This window comes from Chiloscyllium plagiosum, unplaced genomic scaffold, assembly GCF_037043375.1.
Source record: "Chiloscyllium plagiosum isolate Xiang-an unplaced genomic scaffold, Cpla_swu_hap1 HiC_scaffold_21, whole genome shotgun sequence".
In the NCBI taxonomy this organism is placed as follows: Eukaryota; Metazoa; Chordata; class Chondrichthyes; order Orectolobiformes; family Hemiscylliidae; genus Chiloscyllium; species Chiloscyllium plagiosum.
The window spans coordinates 16,718,550-16,737,809 of record NW_028270159.1 but is presented as its reverse complement, the minus strand read 5'-3'; the positions used below and the strand labels follow the sequence as shown (position 1 = coordinate 16,737,809).

At 40.1% G+C, this 19,260-nt stretch overlaps 1 protein-coding gene across 3 annotated transcripts in view; it reads right to left on the bottom strand.

The window, feature by feature from the left end:
* Window positions 1-1,816: 1,816 nt before the first annotated feature.
* Window positions 1,817-19,260, bottom strand: part of lrrc8aa (leucine rich repeat containing 8 VRAC subunit Aa) — a 97,698-nt gene continuing 80,254 nt past the window's right edge. Inside the window, exon 2 of one of the 3 annotated variants that reach the window (XM_087998335.1) lies at window positions 1,817-4,389. In XM_087998335.1, coding sequence (XP_087854461.1) covers window positions 1,970-4,389 — 2,420 coding nt within the window. In that variant the 3' untranslated portion in view covers window positions 1,817-1,969. Of the gene's footprint in view, window positions 4,390-11,859; window positions 14,736-19,260 lie in introns of those variants that run through there. The other 2 variants (XM_087998330.1, XM_087998334.1) reach the window with 2 other exon arrangements.

Below are 19,260 nucleotides of genomic sequence, written 5' to 3'. Positions count from 1 at the left end.
GTACAGTTAGTAAGTTTGCAGATGACACCAAAATTGGAGGTGTAGTGGATAGCAAAGAGGGTTACCTCAGATTACAATGGGATCTTGATCAGATGGGCCAATGGGCTGAGAAGTGGCAGATGGAGTTTAATTCAGATAAATGCAAGGTGCTGCATTTTGGGAAAGCAAATCTTAGCAGGATTTATACACTTAATGGTAAGGTCCGAGGGAGTGTTGCTGTACAAAGAAACCCTGGAGTGCAGGTTCATAGCTCCTTGAAAGTGGAGTCACAGGTAGATAGGATAGTGAAGAAGGCATTTGGTGTGCTTTCTTTTATTGGTCAGAGTACTGAGTACAGGAGGTGGGAGGTCATGTTGCAGCTGTACAGGACATTTGGTTAGGCCACTGTTGGAATATTGTGTGCAGTTCTGGTCTCCTTCCTATCGGAAAGATGTTGTGAAACTTGAAAGGGTTCAGAAAAGATTTACAAGGATGTTGGAAGGTTTGGAGGATTAGAGCTATAGAGACAGGCTGAACAGGCTGGGGCTGTTGTCTGTGGAGCGTCGGAGGTTGAGGGGTGACCTTACAGAGGTTTACAAAATCATGAGGGGCATGGATAAGATAAATAGAAAAGTCTTTTCCCTGGGGTCGGCGAGTCCAGAATTAGAGGGCATAGGTTTAGGATGAGAGGAGAAAGATATAAAAGAGACCTAAGGGGCAACTTTTTCACACAGAGGATGGTGCGTGTATGGAATGAACTGCCAGAGGATGTGGTGGAGGCTGGTACAATTGCATTTGGATGGGTATATGAATAGGAAGGGTCTAGATGGATATGGGCTGGGTGCTGGTAGGTGGGACTAGATTCATTTGGGATATCTGGTCGGCATGGAGGGGTTGGACCGAAGGGTCTGTTTCCATACTGTAGATCGCTATGACTCTATAACTCTGAACAATCCTGGGAACCATGTGGAAATATTTTTAGTTCAAATAAATGTAACTGTAATGTGTGCAATTTATCGCACACTTGCCATGATACAATGAGGACAATGGTCCCCTAGTATTTTAAACCCAGTCAAAACTGGGTTTAGAGGAACTTCTCAAAATATGAAATCACTCATACTTCACTTGTTGCAGTTTGAATAAATTGTGATGCATGTTACCTACCTTCTCTGTGAATGGTTAGTATTCCTTATAAAAAAAGATAGACACATTCTGTGTGACCATATGTGCAGTCAGTTAGTCTGAATCAACAAAAACCTGAAAAGGAAATACACTTACAACAATTCTCCACTTAGTGCCTGGTTTTATAAACTGTTTGATGTCAGACTACCAACAAGGAACTAGAGCAGATCAGAAATTTAGAGACTTGATTGTTGGTTTATGTTGGCCTCAAAGTGGCAGTACGTTGTACAATTGATCATAGTTTCACTGTGGTGGAAAATTGAAAATTCAAACATACATCCTATATCAGCCATTAATTGTGTTGGAAAAACACATTTGAAGGCAAAGAGTGAAAAGATAATGATGGCTATGGTCTTCATGAGTGATTTTTGTTCTATCACAAGGTCAGAATGTCTGTTTCCTGACAATTAGTTCAGCTCCATTTACTACTCCTGTAATAATTAGCTAACCTGTACCAATCAACAACAGGATTTGGATAGCAGTCAGGCTTGGGTTTGACAAATGGTAGATAGTGTTGGATGCCACGTAGGGGCCAGTGTAAGTCTCAGTGTAAGCCTAACCAACAAAGGTTAATCTTTGAGGAGAAAGTGAGGTCTGCAGATGCTGGAGATCAAAGTTGAAACTTTATTAACATGTAACAATACCAGGCTGAATGAGAGGTGTATGTTTTATTCAAAATCTTTCTTTCTGTGATACAAAAGCTGGATTTAGTTCTAATTAGTTGATTTCTTTTCATATATCCAGAATCTTTACTCATGAGGTAACAACTTCTTTGGAACTAACCTACTAATATCTGGCGCTTCTTGTTCTAACTACCACCCATCTTTTCTCTTACTTCTAAAGGAAGTGACTCAATAACATGTGGCTCTATCACAAGTCCATTTAACTTCAACATTGGGCATTGTCCTATTTCCACTGGGAGTTTTTCCATGTAGTTTCCTTGAAGTTCCAGCTGAGATAATTGGCTGAGCTTTGAGATCTTCCCACTTATGCTTGAGATTAAGTTGTTGCTCAGCTTCAGAGTCATGAGCTTGTTACATTTGAAAAGCTGATCTGGTAAAGTTTCTATTTTATTGTTCCCCAAATCCAAATTGTATAGATTTTTGAGATTCCCAACATCATTTGGAAGCACAGAAATATTGTTGCTGTGTAAATCCAAGTAACGCAGTTTATCAATCGTGAAAAGGACTTTTGGTAAAACCTCAATATGGTTGTTATTTAAGTAAAGATACTCAAGCTCCTTAATTAAATTAATAGTTGCAGGAATAGTCTTGATCATATTGAACCAGAATTTCAAACACGATAACTTTTGCAAATATTGTAAATTGGAAACGTCCTCAATTTTGGTAAGATTGTTACCTTTAAGATCCAAAACTTGAAGATTGGATAAGGCATATGTGGCAGTTGGGATTTTATCCAGTTCACAGTTGTGAAGTTCAATTTGGGTAAGATTGACCATTTTCTTTAAGATACTCAGACTCGAGATCTTGGTCTTATCATTATGAATGCAAAGTTTCAGCAGATGTAATGCAACATCGATGATGGTGGAGGGTATTTTAGAGAGACTTGTTTTTAGGTACAGGACTCTCAGAGAGCGAAGCCCCTTCATGGGTTCCAGTTCCACAGCTTTTTTCTCAATTGCTAGCTTTCCAGTGAGATACAATTCTTTGAGCTCAATCAGTTTGTAGATCCAATCAGGGATTTCATCCCGACTCACATATTTAACTCCCAACTTCTTTATTTGATATTTCAGCCACATCAAAGCAGATGGTGTAACTTCAGTCACACAATGTGAGAGCCAGATTTCCTCCAAATGCTCCAGCTGGGTTATTTTGTTGGATATTTTAACATTACTACAAAGTTCAAGCCTTAACACCTGTAATTCTGTAACTTCATAGACAGACTCAGGGATTCCTGATAGCATGAAAAGATACAACTCATACTGGTCTTTCTTCGTTTTTGTGACATTTTGCTTCACCTTCTCCACCGTCCAATCGTTATTTAAACTTAATAATTTTAATTTTTGCTCACTCACTTCTGAGAGGAAGACTGTGAGACGTTTGGAGTATAGAGTGTCATATTGATCAATCAAATGCAACAAGAAGGCAAAGTCATTTGATACCTCAGGGATGTCACTGAACTGGCTTTCAACTTTTTTCTCAAAGGAGTAACTTCTCAAAGGATTTCTGAAAACCCAACATATTGTGTGGATGCAGAGGATCCAATAAATAATCACTAAACCTAGATACAACAGGGCCATTTTACTAACAAAACGGGCAGTGCTATAGGTACAATCAAAAGCCTTGTAATAAACCAACTTTAGTGCATTGGGTTCACACAGATTATTAAAGTCAACTACATAGATATAGGCTGGAAAGTATCCAATGATAATTAAACAATGTATTGTTTTGAATAATGTTTGTCCAGCATATAATTTATAAATTGTGTCTTTCTCTTCAACATGAAGTCTAAATTTCCTTACTTTCTCAAACAAAGCTTTGGCTTGCTCTGCGTCCTTTTTGTCCATGGTTGAGGCAGATACTGAAACATTTGAGTGAATACGTGTGGGAATTTTAGCAAGAGAGGAATCCCCTTTAATACTGATTTCATCCTTGTCATTTTCACTGGGTTTCTGTGATGTTACCATTTCTTCCTGTTCTCTGGAATCTACACAGACTGCTGTGGATAGTGCTTTGGTTGTCCAAGGTGACTGAAAACACTTTTGAAGGATGTCAAGAAATTGTTGCAATTTGGAACTTGTTTTAGGATATGTGAAACAGAAGTTACTGCAGATAATCAGGACAACTGTATGGAATAAAATTAGATAAGAGAAGAACCTGGTAAACCAGGGAATTTGACTGTAACACATTTGATTGATATACCAGTACTGCCAAATGTACAATTTTGTAACCCTTCCATTGTGAATAGAAATAGATGGACTGGGTTTTGTATGCTCATCTGGATTGGCACTAATATCATCTGCTTCTGGAGTATTTTGCAAAATTGAACTTGTCTCATCTTGTGTGTTTTGTTTGGCTTCATCATTCTCACTGAGGTGTGGCAAACAGAAAGTCTCATCCATGTAAAGTTGAATACTACAGCCAAAGATAGCCAAGAATAACATGATAATCGTCAGATAATCCATAAAAGTGTCCCACCAAGGTTTGAAGACCCGGTAGGCTGGTTGCTTGTCTTCCAAAATTGAAACATCACTGAGCGAAAACATACCTGAAATAAACACAAAAACTTCAAGCAATATTTGAAACATACATTTTGTAAACATTTAGGTCAAGGGTAGCATTGTGATGATATTACTGGACTAGTAATAATAAAATTGCTAATACAGGTGGGACTAGTTTAGTTAGACATTATAGTTGGCATGGACTGTTCAGACCGAAGGGTCTGTTTCTATGTTGTATGATTCTATGACTACAAGATGGAGGCTCAGAGACACAACTTAAAATTCCATCATTTTAAATTAAATGCAATGACTTAATAAATCTGGAATTAAAAAGCCAATCATCATGAGAATCATGGAATTACTGAATGTTAACACTATCACAAAGGCAAACTGAGAAACAAGAATTGTAGCATACCAGTAGTAGAATTGTAGTATACCTTGACCTGCTTTGATAAGTATTATTCATAACTTAAGTGAAGTTTCCTGAGTTGCTGTGTCATGTAATCTTCTGTTGCCTGAATAATTAAAGTCTCAGATCAAACAAATAAATATTTGGATATAAATTGTAACCTAAAACTTAAAAAGGGTCTATCCTTCGTTCAATGTGAACATTGGGATAGAATATCAGGAGCAGCATTAAGTACTGCTAAAAATTAGATACGTACCTGTGAAGCTACAACATGGGACTAAACATGTGAAAATTCCCATGTATGTCCTGTCTACAAAAAGTAGAACAAATCTGATTCAAACTATTACTGCTCTATCAATCCACTCTCAATCATCAAAAACTTAATGGAAGGGATCATCAACAACTGGCACCTATCTTGCAACAACTTGCTTGTCAATGTTCTGTTTAGATACAACCAGGTCACGTAGTTCCAGAGGTCTTTATTTGAGTTGACAAGCATTGGTCCAAATATGAACAAAATAACTGAATACCAGAGGTGAATCGAGAATGACTGCCCTTAACATCGAGGCAGCATTTGAATAAATATGACACCTAGAAAGAGTCCTGGAAAATTGAGAACAATGGAAATCAGAGAAAAATCTCTACTAGTTGGATTCATATCCAGCACTGAAGAAAATGGTTCTAATCATCTCAGTCCAAAGATATCTCTGCAGGAGTTCCTCAAGTAGGCCCAATCATCTTCAACTGCTTCATCAATAATATTTCCTCAGACCTAAGATCAGGAATGTTGATCTTTGCTGATAGTTGCAGAATGCTCTGCATGATTTAGAAATCCAGATATTGAAGCAGTTCACATCTGCATTCAGCAAGGTCTAGCTTTAGGTGACAAGTAACAAGTAATGGAATCACCACACAAATGCCATTAAAAAGAAAACCCTATCTATAATCTCCTCTTAACATTCACAGGCATTAGTATTGGTGGATCCTCCATTATCAACATCCTCATCTCCTATGGTTCCAAACATAGACGGCCATGCCGATCTTTAAAGGCCCTATTCTCTCCCTAGTTACTCTTTTGCCCTTAATGTTACATGTAGAATCCCTTTTAATTCTCAACCTATCTGCCAAAGCTATCTCATTACAACTTTTTGTCCTCCCGATTTCCCTCTTAAGTATACTCCTACTGCCATTATAGTCCCTAGGGATTCACTCAATTGCAGGTATCTATATCTGATATATGCTTACTTCTTTTACATGACCAGAGCATTAATTTCTCTAGTCATCCAGCATTCCCTACACCTACCAACCTTGCCCTTCACACTAACAGGAACATACTGTCTCTGAACTCACGTTATCTCACTTTTAAAGGCCTCCCAGTTTCCAACTGTCACTCCATCTGCAAACAGCCTTCCCCCAATCAATTTTTGAAATTTCCTGTCTACTACCATCAACTTTGGCCTTACTCCAATTTCAAACGTGAACTTTTAGATTAGATCTATTCCTTTTCATAACTACTTTAAAACTGATAGAATTATGATCACTTGCCCCAAAGTGTTCCCCCACTGACATCTCAATCACTTGCTCTGCCTTATTTCCCAAGCGAAGGTCAAGTTTTGTCAGTATATCCACATATTGAAAACACAGAGAGTTTACGCAGTGCTGGAGGAAGGCATTGTGGCACATATTTTTACTTGGATGCTGCCTGACCTGCTGCGCTTTTCCAGCAACACATTTTCAGCATATTTTTACTTACTCAGGATAGGACTTTGGACTGGATTAAGTGAAAATACTGAAGCTAGCTTCTTCAGTAAACATCAGAATTTAACCATTTCGGTTTTAAAAAACAATACAAGTTAACTTGAAGTTACAAAGTGAATAAGATATGTTTAGACTGTTTTGGAACTTGACTGATATCAGAAAGAAGGATGATGTTCTCACAGACAGATTTAGAATGTTTCTATTGATATGTTGAATTTTGAACTTCTGATTGTTTTCAATATTCCAATTTTTAAAAATCCATATTGCTGGCCAAGCCAGCGATGCCCCCATTATGTGAATGGATAATAAAAAAAATTCAGACTTTGACATCAAAAACTGATAGGCAATAACTATCACTAAGCTGGTTGTCTTCTGATCTTTGAGTTTATGACTGACTTGAATTTCACATTGCAGATATCCTCGTGTCATTAACCAACTGACATATTTTGTTATTTTATTTAATGGTTCAAAACATGGGTGACTGGTAAGAGACAAAAAGTGTGGTGCTGGAAAAGCACAGCAGGTCAGGCAGCATCCGAGAATCAACGTTTCAGGCATAAGCTCTTCATCAGGAATGTGAGAGTGGGGGAAAGGGGGCTGAGAGATAAATAGGGTTAGGGTTAGGTTGGGGATGGGGCTGGGGGGCAAGGTAGTTGGGAAGGTGAAAGGTAGATGCAGGTTGAGGGTGATGGTGATAGGTTGGAGGTGAGGGTGAAGCGGATAGGTTGCACCGCCCTCTTGAGCTGTCCTACATGTCCATCTTCCTTCCCACCTATCTGCTCCACCCTCTGCTCTGACCTAGCACCCCCAACCTGCACCTATCGCCTTCCCAGATACCTTCCCTCCAGTCCCATCCTCACCCTCGTATTTATCTCTCCGACCCCTTCCACCCACACATTTCTGATGAAGTGTCTATGCCCAAAACATCAATTTTCCTGCTCCTCGGAAACTGCCTGACTGGCTGTGCTTTCCCAGTGCCACATTCTCCACTCTGATCTCCAGCATCTGCAGTCCTCACTTTCTCCTAGTCACTGGTAAGAGAGACAAACAGTCATTTATTGTTGGATGTCACCTGAAGCAAGAAATATTTAAGAGCATTCGTAGGACTGATTATGATTCGTAGGAGTAGCTATGATCAGATAGATTTCCTTATTTGGACTACTTCTTTGTGGAAAGCATTTGATTAATAGTAAATCAGGATCAAAAATGGACAGACAGGTAAAGATGCTAATATTGTTGTACACCCAGGAAAACAGGAAGCTATGACAGGGGAACTCTGCTATTAGTTTAACAAAATACCACAGGCTTATAGTGTTTATTTAGAGTCATAGAGATGTACAGCAACTCATCATGCTGAGCAGATATCCCAACCCAATCTAGTCCCTCCTGCCAACACCCACCCCAATCTAGTCCCTCCTGCCAACACCAACCCTTCCTATTCATATACCCATCCAGATGCCTTTTAAATGTTGCAGTTGTACCAGCCTCCACCACTGCCATCCTCTGGCAGTCCATTCTACATGCACACCAACCTTTGCGTGAAAAGTTGCCGCTTAGGTCTTTTTTACATCTTTACCCTCTCACCCTATACTTATGCCCTCTAGTTTCTGGACTCCCTCACCCCAGGGAAAAGACCTTGTCTACTTACCCTATCCATGCCTCTCACGATTTTATAAACCTCTATAGTGTCACCCCTCAGCCTCCGACGCTCCAGGGAAAACAGCCCCAGCCTATTCAACCTTTCCCCAAATCCTCCAACCCTGCCAACATACTTGTAAATCTTTTCTGAACCCTTTCAAGTTTCACAACATCTTTCCAATAGGAAGGAGACAAGAATTGCACACAATATTCCAAAAGTGGCCTAACCAATGTCCCGTACAGCCGCAACAGTACCTCCCAACCTGAACAGGTCCGGTATGTATGTTTGTAATTTCTTTGATCAAATGATGTATGTGTGACTGGATAGGCTAGCATTTATTGTCAATCCTAACTGTCCTTGAGAAGATGGTGATCAATTGCCTAATCAACCTGTACTCAATACTCTGACCAATAAAAGAAAGCATACCAAACGCTTTCTTCACTATCCTTTCCACTTGCGACTCCACTTTCAAGGAGCTATGAACCTGCACTCCAAGGTCTCTTTTTCAGCAACACTTCCTAGGACTTTACCATTAAGTGTATAAGTCCTACTAAGGTTGCTTTCCCAAAATGCAGCATTTCGCATTTATCTGAATTAAACTCCATCTGCCACTTCTCAGTTGGCTCATCCGGTCCAGATCCTGTTGTAATCTGAGGTAACCTTCTTCGCTGTCCTCTACACCTCCAATTTTGGTGTCATCTGCAAACTTACTAACTATACCTCTTAAGTTCACATCCAAATTATTTGAAATATTAGTTTATGTAACCAAAAAGCAAGTGTATTTCAGAATTCAAAGCTTGAAGACTTTGCTGTTTGTCTTTTTTTTAAATGCCACAGTGGATCCATGTTCCACTACTAACCAACAGAGCATACTGCAGATAACTAAATCACAAATCAAAGCTCATAGCATTGTACAAAGTGCAAGTTCCAACCAACCTACACACTATCCTGCCTTGGAAATATATCAGTCAAGAAGTGTGGCACTGGAAAAGCACAGCAGGTCAGGCAGCATCAGGCCCTTCATCAGAGGGGCTTTTCCCCAGAAACGTTGATTCTCCTGCTCCTTGGATGCTGCCTGACTTGCTGTGTTTTTCCAGCATCACACTTTTCGACTCTGATCTCCAGCATCTGCAATCCTCACTTTCTCCTTCGAAATATATCACCATTCTTTAAAGTAACTGGATCAAAATTCTGGAATACCCTTCTTAACAGTGTTATGCATGTCCCTATACCCAGTGGTTCAAGGAGGCAATTGATCACCATCTTCTCAAGGACAGTTAGGATTGACAATAAATGCTAGCCTATCCAGTCACACGTACATCATTTGATCAAAGAAATTACAAACATACATACCAGACCTGTTCAGTGTTTTCAACATTTTCTGTGTTTATCTCAGATTTTCAGAATCAGCAGTATTTTGTTTTTGTAGTATATGTGTAGTAATCAGTACCTTTTTTTCCTAGGGAAAAATGTGTAAATAGAGTATAATGTGGGAATATGTGAAATTGTCTATTTTAGTAGGGGAAATATGAAAGAAACATATTATCCAAATGGTAAGTGTTTGTACAGCTCTGAGATGCTGAGGGATCTGGGTGTTCAGATTTGTGAATTGCAAAAGATTACAATGCAGGTACGGCAAGAAATTAGGAAACCTAATAAACTGTCATTCTATATAGTAAAGGAATTGAATATTGGAGTCAGGAGGCTATGTTTTTATACAGATCACTGGAGTACTAGGCACAGTATTAATCACCTTATTTAGGGATGCAAATTCATTGGATGAAGTTTAGCAAAGGTGTACTGAACTAAAACCTGGAATGGATATTGTCTTGTAAGGAAATATTAATCAGTAAATTATTAAGTTCAGAGTAAGGATAATAAATGAAAATCCTGAGGGGTCTTGACAGCGTAGATGTAGAGAGAGGTATGAACTTGGAACAACAGCAGGTCATTCAGCCCTGTGATCCTGCCTGCCATTCAATAAAATCATGGCTGACCTTACTGTAGCCTCAACTCCTCATTATCATGTATTCTTGATAACTTTTCACTGCTTACTCAACTAGAATCTTAACTACTTTACTCCCTTAAAAATATTTAAGGACTCTGCTTCCAACAATTTTTCAGGGGAGTTCCAAAAATTCATAACTCACTGAAATAAAAGATTTTGTCTCATCTCTGTTTTAAATGGGCAACTTCTGATTTTTTTAAGTGACCCTGAGTTCTGAACTCTTTAAAAGGGGGAAAAAAAACTCTCTCCACATCCAACCTGTCAAGACCCCTCAGGATTTTCATTTGTTACTCTTACTCTGAACTTACTAATTTACTCATTAACATTTCCTTACAAGACAATATCCATTCCAGGTGTTAGTCCAGTAAACCTTTGCTAAACTTCATCCAATGAATTTGCAATTCACGAATCCGGACACCCAGATCCCTCAGCATCTCAGAGCTGTATAAACACTTACCATTTGGATAATATATTTCTTTTTTATTTCTCTTGCTAAAATGGACAATTTCAAATATTTCCACATTATACTATATTTGTACATCTTTCCCTAGGGAAAAAAAGGTACCAATGACAACATATATACTACAAAAGCAAAATACTGCTGATTCTGGAAATCTTAGATAAACATAGAAAACGTTGGAAATGGTGAACAGGTTTGGTAGCTTCTGTGGAGAGCGAAACAAAGTTTGTGTTTTAGATGTCTTATCCCTTCATCAGAACATGTAATGGGTAATATGTAAGCGAAGGAGGGAGAGAGGGAAAAAGCCAAAACTGAAAATCTGTGATAGGACTGAGGGTAATAGAGATCAAATGGCAAAAGATGGGGGGGGGGGGGGGGGCGCAAGGGAGGGTTAGTGAGACATACAAAGCAATGAAGGATGGCAGAATTTTCAAAGTGCCAATGGGTCTGGACTAGAGGAGGGTGGGCTGGAATTTAACATGTTGCTCTGTGAAATTCATTCTGCCCCCAAGCCATTTTTGAGAAGGCTGATTTAGGGATGCAATGACTACCTGTCGGAGGTTAGGTAAAGTTGCCATAGTTCCAGACGCTGAGCTACTGACTCCCAAATGTGCCATAGACCTACCAGAGCACAGGGCTGCTCTCTCATTAGAGAGAGAAATGACTGGCGGTGGGTTAAGCTGAGGGTCATCACAGCTCAGGCAAGGGGAGAGGTTGGGAAGAAGTGTCCTTCTGCCAGTGTTGGATTTGAAACTAAGCTTCAGTATCACTCTTCATTGCAACCCAGCTACTGAGAACAATTGAGCTAACCCCATCTGTAGGATACAGGTAACCAACTCAGATGATTAATATGGATATTAAAGTTTCTCCAGAAGAGTCGCACTGGACTCAAAGTTTAATTACGTTTCTGTCTCAACATATACTGCCAGATTTGCTGAGTTTCTCCAGCACTTTTTTTTGTTAATTTTTATATGTTTTGAGAGCAGTGTATGAGTCCTTTTACATCTAGTGCATTGCTGACTGGAGTAGTACTCCACACCATGTAAAACTCATCTGGTGTTAGAAACCTCCTGCTGCCCCACCTTAGGAATCGATTAGTATTTGTGTCCTGAGTTATCCTGAAAGTAGAACATCTTTGTGAAACAGACACAACTTTGCACTGAAATTAGATACCTTAATACTACTTTTAATAATTTGAAATGTGTGATTAGTGATTATTGTTCAAATACAAATTATACCTCAAGCCCAGAAAAAAAATGCATGTTCTTCTTTAAAATTTTATTCGGTTTATTTGTGTTCAACTGTGACTAGCCTGTATAAACTAAAATGTTCCAGGAAGCATTTTGTTCAGAATTTCACCAACAATTAATTATGAATCTCAATGGCATCGATTGGGTTATGTCCTGTTTCATATTAGTTGCATAACATACAGAAATGGCAAATTCTTATTTTATTATTCACGATTTGACAGGTTTGGCCACACTGTAATATGTTCTAACACAAAATTGTGAAGTAATTTTTAATTTGAGCTGAGTCTGTTTGCGTTCCGATACATTTCCAGAATATGTAGTCAAGTGTTTCCTTTTGAATTATTATGGGTTCGTTGGTCACATTTCTTGTTTTATACAACGTGTTCCAATTCAGGATGTGACATCTTTTTGGGAATTAAAAGCCTGACTTCGTTTACGGGCTCGGGATTAGCACTGATGCTTATTTTGATTTGCATGGGAAGCGCCTCAAACAAGTATTCATCCAGTATCAGGCCGCTCTGTTTCAGCTTGCTACACTGGGTTATCTCCACTGGGAGTTCATCCAGGGAATTTTCTTTCAGCTCCAGTCTGATGAGTTGGGAGCACTGCTGGATCTTTCCACTCAGGGATGAGAGTAAGTTATTATTCAGCTTCAGGGTCTTGAGCTTTTTGCACTGGAACAACTCATCTGGCAAGGTTTCCAATCGATTGAAGCTTAAATCGAGGTACTTGAGGTTTTTGAGGTACTTGATGGAGGGGGCAATGGCAACAAGCCGATTGTTGCTCATGTCTAAGTGTTGCAGCTTCTGAATAGTGAACATACTGTTCGGCAAAGTGTCGATCAGATTGTTGGACGCGTTGAAACGTTCAAGGCTACTGATGAAACTGATTGAATCCGGAATGGCTTTGATTTTGTTGAAGCTGAGGTTGAAGGAGGACAACTTGCGCAGGCGCTGCAGGCTCTCAATCTCCTCGACCCCACTAAGCTCATTGCCCTGGAGGTTCAGTTCCTGCAGGTTGGAGAGGCCGAAGATGCCATGCGGGATGATCTCCAGGTCGCAGTTCTGCAGGTCCAGGCGGGCCAGGTTGAACATGCTGCCCAGATTGTGCAGCATCTCCAGCTTGTTCTTGTTGTTGAGGATGCATAGCTCGATCAGGTGCGGCGCCACATACAACACGTTGAAGGGCACCTTCACCAGGTTACTGTTGATCTGGAGGATTTTCAGGTAGCGCAGCTCCTTCAGGAACTCGAGCTCCAGCCTCTTGTCACCGTCGTTGACATTGCCGATCAGGTAGAGGGCTCGAAGGCGGGTCAGTTTGCCAATCCACTCAGGCACCTCCTCGTGGTCGGAGAAGGTAACAGAGAGCAGGTGGAGCTGGTTGCCCAGGAAGAAGAGGGCGGCAGGTTTGATGGTGACGATGCAGTTGACAATGCGGAGCTCCTCCAGGTGGACGAGCTGGGTCACCTTGGTGCTGATGTTGATGTCGGTGCAGAGCTCCATCTTGATGGCCTGGATCTCGGTGACATCGTAGACCGCCTCGGGGATGCCAGTGAGCATGAAGAGGTGCAGTTCCAGCTGCTCCTTGCTGCCCCGGATGAGTTGCTGCCTGACCTTGTCCGCTGTCCAATCGCTGTTCAGGCTCAGCAGCTTGAGCTTCTTCTCGCTGGCCTCAGACAGGAAGGTGGAGAAGTGTTTACAGTACAGGGGGTCATACTGGTCAATGAGGTGCAGCAGGAAGGCAAAGTCATTCTTCACGTTGGGGATGTCGCTGAACTGACTCTCCCTCTTCTCAAAGGAGTACTGTTTGAGGGGGGTACGGATGATCCAGAACAGAGTGCGGATGCACAGTAAGACATAGATGGCCACCAGGCACAAATAGAGTAGCAACAGCCTCCGGAGTAGGAAGGCGATGCTGAACGTACAGATGAAGACTCCATACCCGGTGACCTTCTCAGTACCAGGTCGGCAGATGATGTCAAATGACACCGCCTCCACAAAGATAGCAAAATAGCATAGAATGATCACACACTGCAGGGTTTTCAACAGCAGTTGACCCATATACAGCTTGTAGATGGTGTCCTCTTGTTCCACGTGCAGCCGGAATTTCTTCACCTTCTCGAACAGAGCCTTGGCCCGTTCCCAGTCCTTCTTGTCCAGCAGCTCATTTTGCCTCTGGATGACCGGAATGTCGCGGGTGGCACCCCGGCTCGAGTCCCTGATGCCTGGCGACACCGGCTTGAAGTTCGCCGTCATGCTCTTGCGCTTCTCCTGCGTCTTGACATTGACATTGCTGCTGTGCTCAGTCACGGCCAGGGATAGCACATCCGAGGTCCATGGGGACTCGAAACACTTCTCCAGGATGAAGATCAGGTGCTCCATCTTGGAGCTGGTCTTTGGGAACCGAAACCAGAAGTTGCTGCAAATCATCAGGGCCACTGTGTGCACCAAAATGAAGTAGGAAAAGTATTTGGGAAACCATGGTACCGCGTAGAAGTAGCATACCCGGTTGACGTAGCGGTACTGCTGGATGTCCAGGTTGGTTTTGCCCTCGGTGACTGCATAGACAGCATCTATATGTGAAAGCCGAGCGAAGTCACGAATGTTTGTTACATTATAGGCAGCAAAAGCTTGCTCTTCCACGGTTGCGTTGCCTCCAGGATAAGATCGGCTGCTGTTGTCTGAGGAATTATCCTGGATTGGCAGACAGACTGTCTTGTCCTTGTATATCTGCGTAGTGCCTCCAAACACAGCAATCATCAACATGATTACGGCCAGGTAATCCATGAAAGTGTCCCACCAGGGCTTGAAGATTCGGAAAGATGGAGGGGCTTTGCTCACTGAAGAAAGTTCTTCAAAGGAAAACATCCCTGAACACACAGAAGAAGAGGCGCATTAGTCTTATGATTCATTCTTGAATTTGGATTGGGAGATTGTCAAACACAGAATAAAATGAACCAATCTGTCACCAACCACAAAGAAATGAAGAAACAAAAATCTGGTTGTCCCCACTGTGGTTGTCTCCTTCCCTGCTGAGTCTCAGAGTTAAATACCACAGCAGAACCCCAACACAAAAAAAATCAAGACTAGCATTTCATTATCGTACCAAAGGAGTGCTGTACTGTTGGGGTGCTTTATTTTGGATGTGTCATTAAACAAAGGTCCCAGTTATTCTCTCAAGTAGATGTAAAAGATGCAAAGGCATTATTTCAAAGAAAGGCAAATGAATTCTTCACTGTATCCATGCCAATACTTATCGCTAATCTAACAGCACATAAACAGAGCATCTGGTTATTCTCATGTTTTGTTTGTGGGAGTTTCCAGTGTGCCAATTAGCTGTTGCATTGCCAACATTGTAAGCTACTGTTCTTCATTGGTTGTAAAACATTTTGAGATGTCCAGTGATTATGAAAAGGATGATATAACTGCAAGTCTTATTCTCAATATCTAAATTTGCAAATGTTGCCTAGTTGGTATTTTTCTTAAAACCTGGTACAGCTATCAATAACAATTTAGATTTATGTAGTGTGTCTTAAAATAATAAAACAATCTTGGGTGGTCCATAGAAGGGTTACTGAACAAAATTCAACACTGAACCTGATAGATAAAGGTAAAGTAACCATTGTGCGAGCAGACCCTATGCCTGCTCTCTCTCTCATTACAGAGAAGTGAAAAAAGTATGCTTCAATATTTCAAAGTTATATGATTTAAACAAGGTATTCAGATTCTGTCATTAAACAAGATCCACATGGTTGGGAAGATATTGAACCCAAAAATTAGGTTAAATAAATCAATTCTTTCTCCCAGCAGGAACTCTAGAAACATACCAACACAAATGTGATTCTTTTAAGAGTAAAAATAACTACTTTGTCTCATTTGCAAACACAAACATTAAGGATCTTGCAGGTTAGTTATCGATCCGATCTTAGCTGCTGCATAATCAGTGGTTTTTTTTGTGGTTTAACCAGAGGGTCAACACACGTCAAGAGAGGAGCAAGGTTGACCTTCATGGTAACCTCAGTCGGTGTTGGAATTGCACCCACACTGTTAGGTGTATATTGCAAACAGCTGTCCAGCCAACTGAACTAATCAACCCCCTAACTTGATAAGGGGCTACTAAGACAGGTGATCAAAATCTAGGTTAAAGATGTGGGTTTTGAGGAGTATCTTAGATGAAGTCAGAGATGTAGAGAGGCATAGAGGTGAAGGGAAATAATTCCATAGCTTAGAGCCTCAACAACTGAATACACAGGCACTGATGGTGAATTGATGAAAATCTCAGAAGCGTGGTAGCCAAACTTGGAGAAGTGTAAAGATCTTGCAGGGATGCAAGTTACATGAAAGCTACAGAAGTAGGGAAGTGAGCAGGAGGCCATGGAGGAATCTGGCTCAAGGATGAGAATTTAAAAATGAATGCAGCAATCATTGGTCAACCAATGTGAGGATAGTGGGAAAATGGGACTTAATGTGAATTATAATAAAGGAGCAGAACTCTAGATAAGCAGCAAATTATGTTGGGTACAAAATGAAGGCCACCTGGAGATCAGTGGAATAGTAAAAATCTACAGGTGTCAAAACAAATCAATGAGGGGTTCAGCAGCAGATGAGCCTGAGATGAGGTAGAGATGAAACTACAGATGTGGTAGTGTGTGGTTTTGGTCATGGGGAGAATATGGGCCCAGCGGTTCAGTTAAGGTTTAAAGAGGACACCAATGTTTGATTCAGTGTAAGTGTCAAGGGATTGATGGTGCCAGTGACTAATGCATAAGAGTTAGCTGCAGGGATCAAAGATGATAACTGTTTTCTTTTTACATAAAAATATCATTGATAATGCATTAGCTAAGATAGGATTGATTATTGATATCAGCTTAGTGTTTTTGTTTGAAAATGAAACAAAGTAATTCTTTTTACACTTCAAAAATACAAACTTGTGTTGATATGCTTTGAGTTTCTTCTGGGAGAGAGAGTTGATTTCTTTAACTTAACTTTTTGGGTTCAATGTCCTCTCAACCACACAGACCTTGTTTAATGACACAATCTGAATAACTTATTTAAATCACAAAACTTTGAAATATTAAAGTATCTATGCATAGCTTTTTCACACTGTGACACTTAAGTTCTGAAATGTAACTGTTTGTATGTCATATTTAATCATTCCTTTAGTGTTTACGTTCTACAGCAGTATCACCTATTGCACTTTTCAACCAATAAACTCCAGTTTTTCCATTCCTTATCTGATAAGAGTCATCCATATTCTTAATTCATTTAGCACAATTAATTACAATCTAATCTATAAATTATGGGTTCTTTGTAAACTTTGGATTAACAAAAATTTCTTTAAAATCACATCTGTTATCAACAATGATGGTATGGAAAAGGGAAACACTTGACATTGATAATATCACCCCCTAATAAAATGTCTGGTTTCATAAATCAATGAGTAAATAAATACTAAACTGTGAAACAAATATTTATCAGTACATTCATTATAACTGGAAATATAATTTACCTTCTTGTCTCTGTTTTTGCCTGAATATTGACTCTCATGAAAGTACAATTCTATTGGTACCTACAGCCTTTTATGATCTTTCTCAACAATGAATATTGGTAGACTATTTGACTATGGAAGTATCACATCTTTGTCTTCCTTTTGTCCAACCACCAAGTTTGGCCAACCTTCACCCTGTTCAGTTAAAAAAAAAACCTGGATGCTTATTTGTGAGTTTTTCAATACTGTTTTAACATACTTTTGGTATTCTAGTTTTCTGTGTCTGTGATTCAGTGTACTCCTCTTCCTAATCAAATATCTGTAAAATGTTCTTCTTTATGAAGGGCATTATAATAAATTGTTATTAATTACTATTGAGCAGGATAGGTCTGCAGTTGTCTAAAGAACTCTGCCAGCTACCAAAGAACTTTCAATACACTCTAAAACCTATTGTGTTTAGAATACCTTTTATGACACTGACATAATAAGAATCAGGAAGAGAAGTAGGTGATTTGGTCCATTGAACTTCTCTATCATTCAACAAGATCATGGCTAACTTGAACTTGGTCTCATCTCTGCTTTCCTGCCATCTCCCATAACCTTTGACTCTCTTGTTAGTTCAGAAATAAGTTTATCTCAGCCTGAGCTGAATTAACCAGAGTTTGTGAATGTTTATGTTCTTTTGTACTTTTCTGTTTTTTTGATGAAGGTCCAAGTCTGTCTTAAATTATTGACTTTCTCTTCATTTGCTGGGACTAACACAATATATGATCAAGAGGACAGGTGGGAGAGAGCCCTGCTTTTTCCTTCATGATCCAACCTTCTTGTTTTGAAACAGTCCTTGGTAGATCTGCTTTCTCCCAATCCTTTCTCATGGGAAGTGTCTCATTGTGCATAGGTCTTCTCACCAGTGTGGCTGACCACTGGAAACTTGGTGGTGACTTAAACTACCATTAAGTCGTCATACAACTTCACCTTTGCAGAACCTATTAACAAATTATAATAGTAACTTGTCTCTCTTTTTCATTACAAAGGAAAGCTTAGCTCACCAGAGATACAATAACAGTCATTATGTTCATTTAACACAATTCCCTTTCATCTTTCACCTGCTTTTCATGAAAGGGAAAGTGCAGTGTTACAGGGCAAAAGGCAGGAAATGGAACAGGTTTGGACCAGAGATCTCCAAGCTTTTACAGTCTAGGTCACATGCTCACAATAGTTGAGCAGAGGAAGAAGGCTCAGCCAACACTAATGAGCAGCACAGTTAATATAGACATTCACACCAAAAACAAATGGAGTATTCCAGTCACTGATTTATAATAACACACTCATAGATCCAACAGCTCTGACTGACATAGATTTAAGGGACTGACAACTAGAGATGCTCAGAAAAGATGCTATCATATGAGAGCTGGACAACAAAACAAAAACTTCAATGGGCTTTTACCATCTTTTACTTTTCCATGTTCTGTAGTGTACCAAACTTGTGTAGTAGTAGAACGATACAGATTGAAAGATAGAACAGCTTGTGTCCTGGATTCTCAGAAACATGATCACACAGGAGGCCATTTGGACCACTGTTCCTATATCTGCTCTTCAAACGAGCATTGAACCTGCCTCGATCACATTTACAGGTACTGCATTCCACACCTGATACTAATATGGGTCACTCCATCTGTCCCCTATTTTAAAGTCAGAAATCACACACCAGTTTATAGTGCAACAGGTTCATTTGAAATCATAAGCTTTCAGAGCGAAGCCCCTTTGTCAGGTGAAGTGAGAGGGAAGCACACAGAATAATAATATAAGCAGTATATAGAATGTCTACCATGCAAAAGTGTCCAGAGATGTGAGGCACAGTGGATTCGCCATATAAATGTAGTGTTACATGGATTGGGTGGAATGCT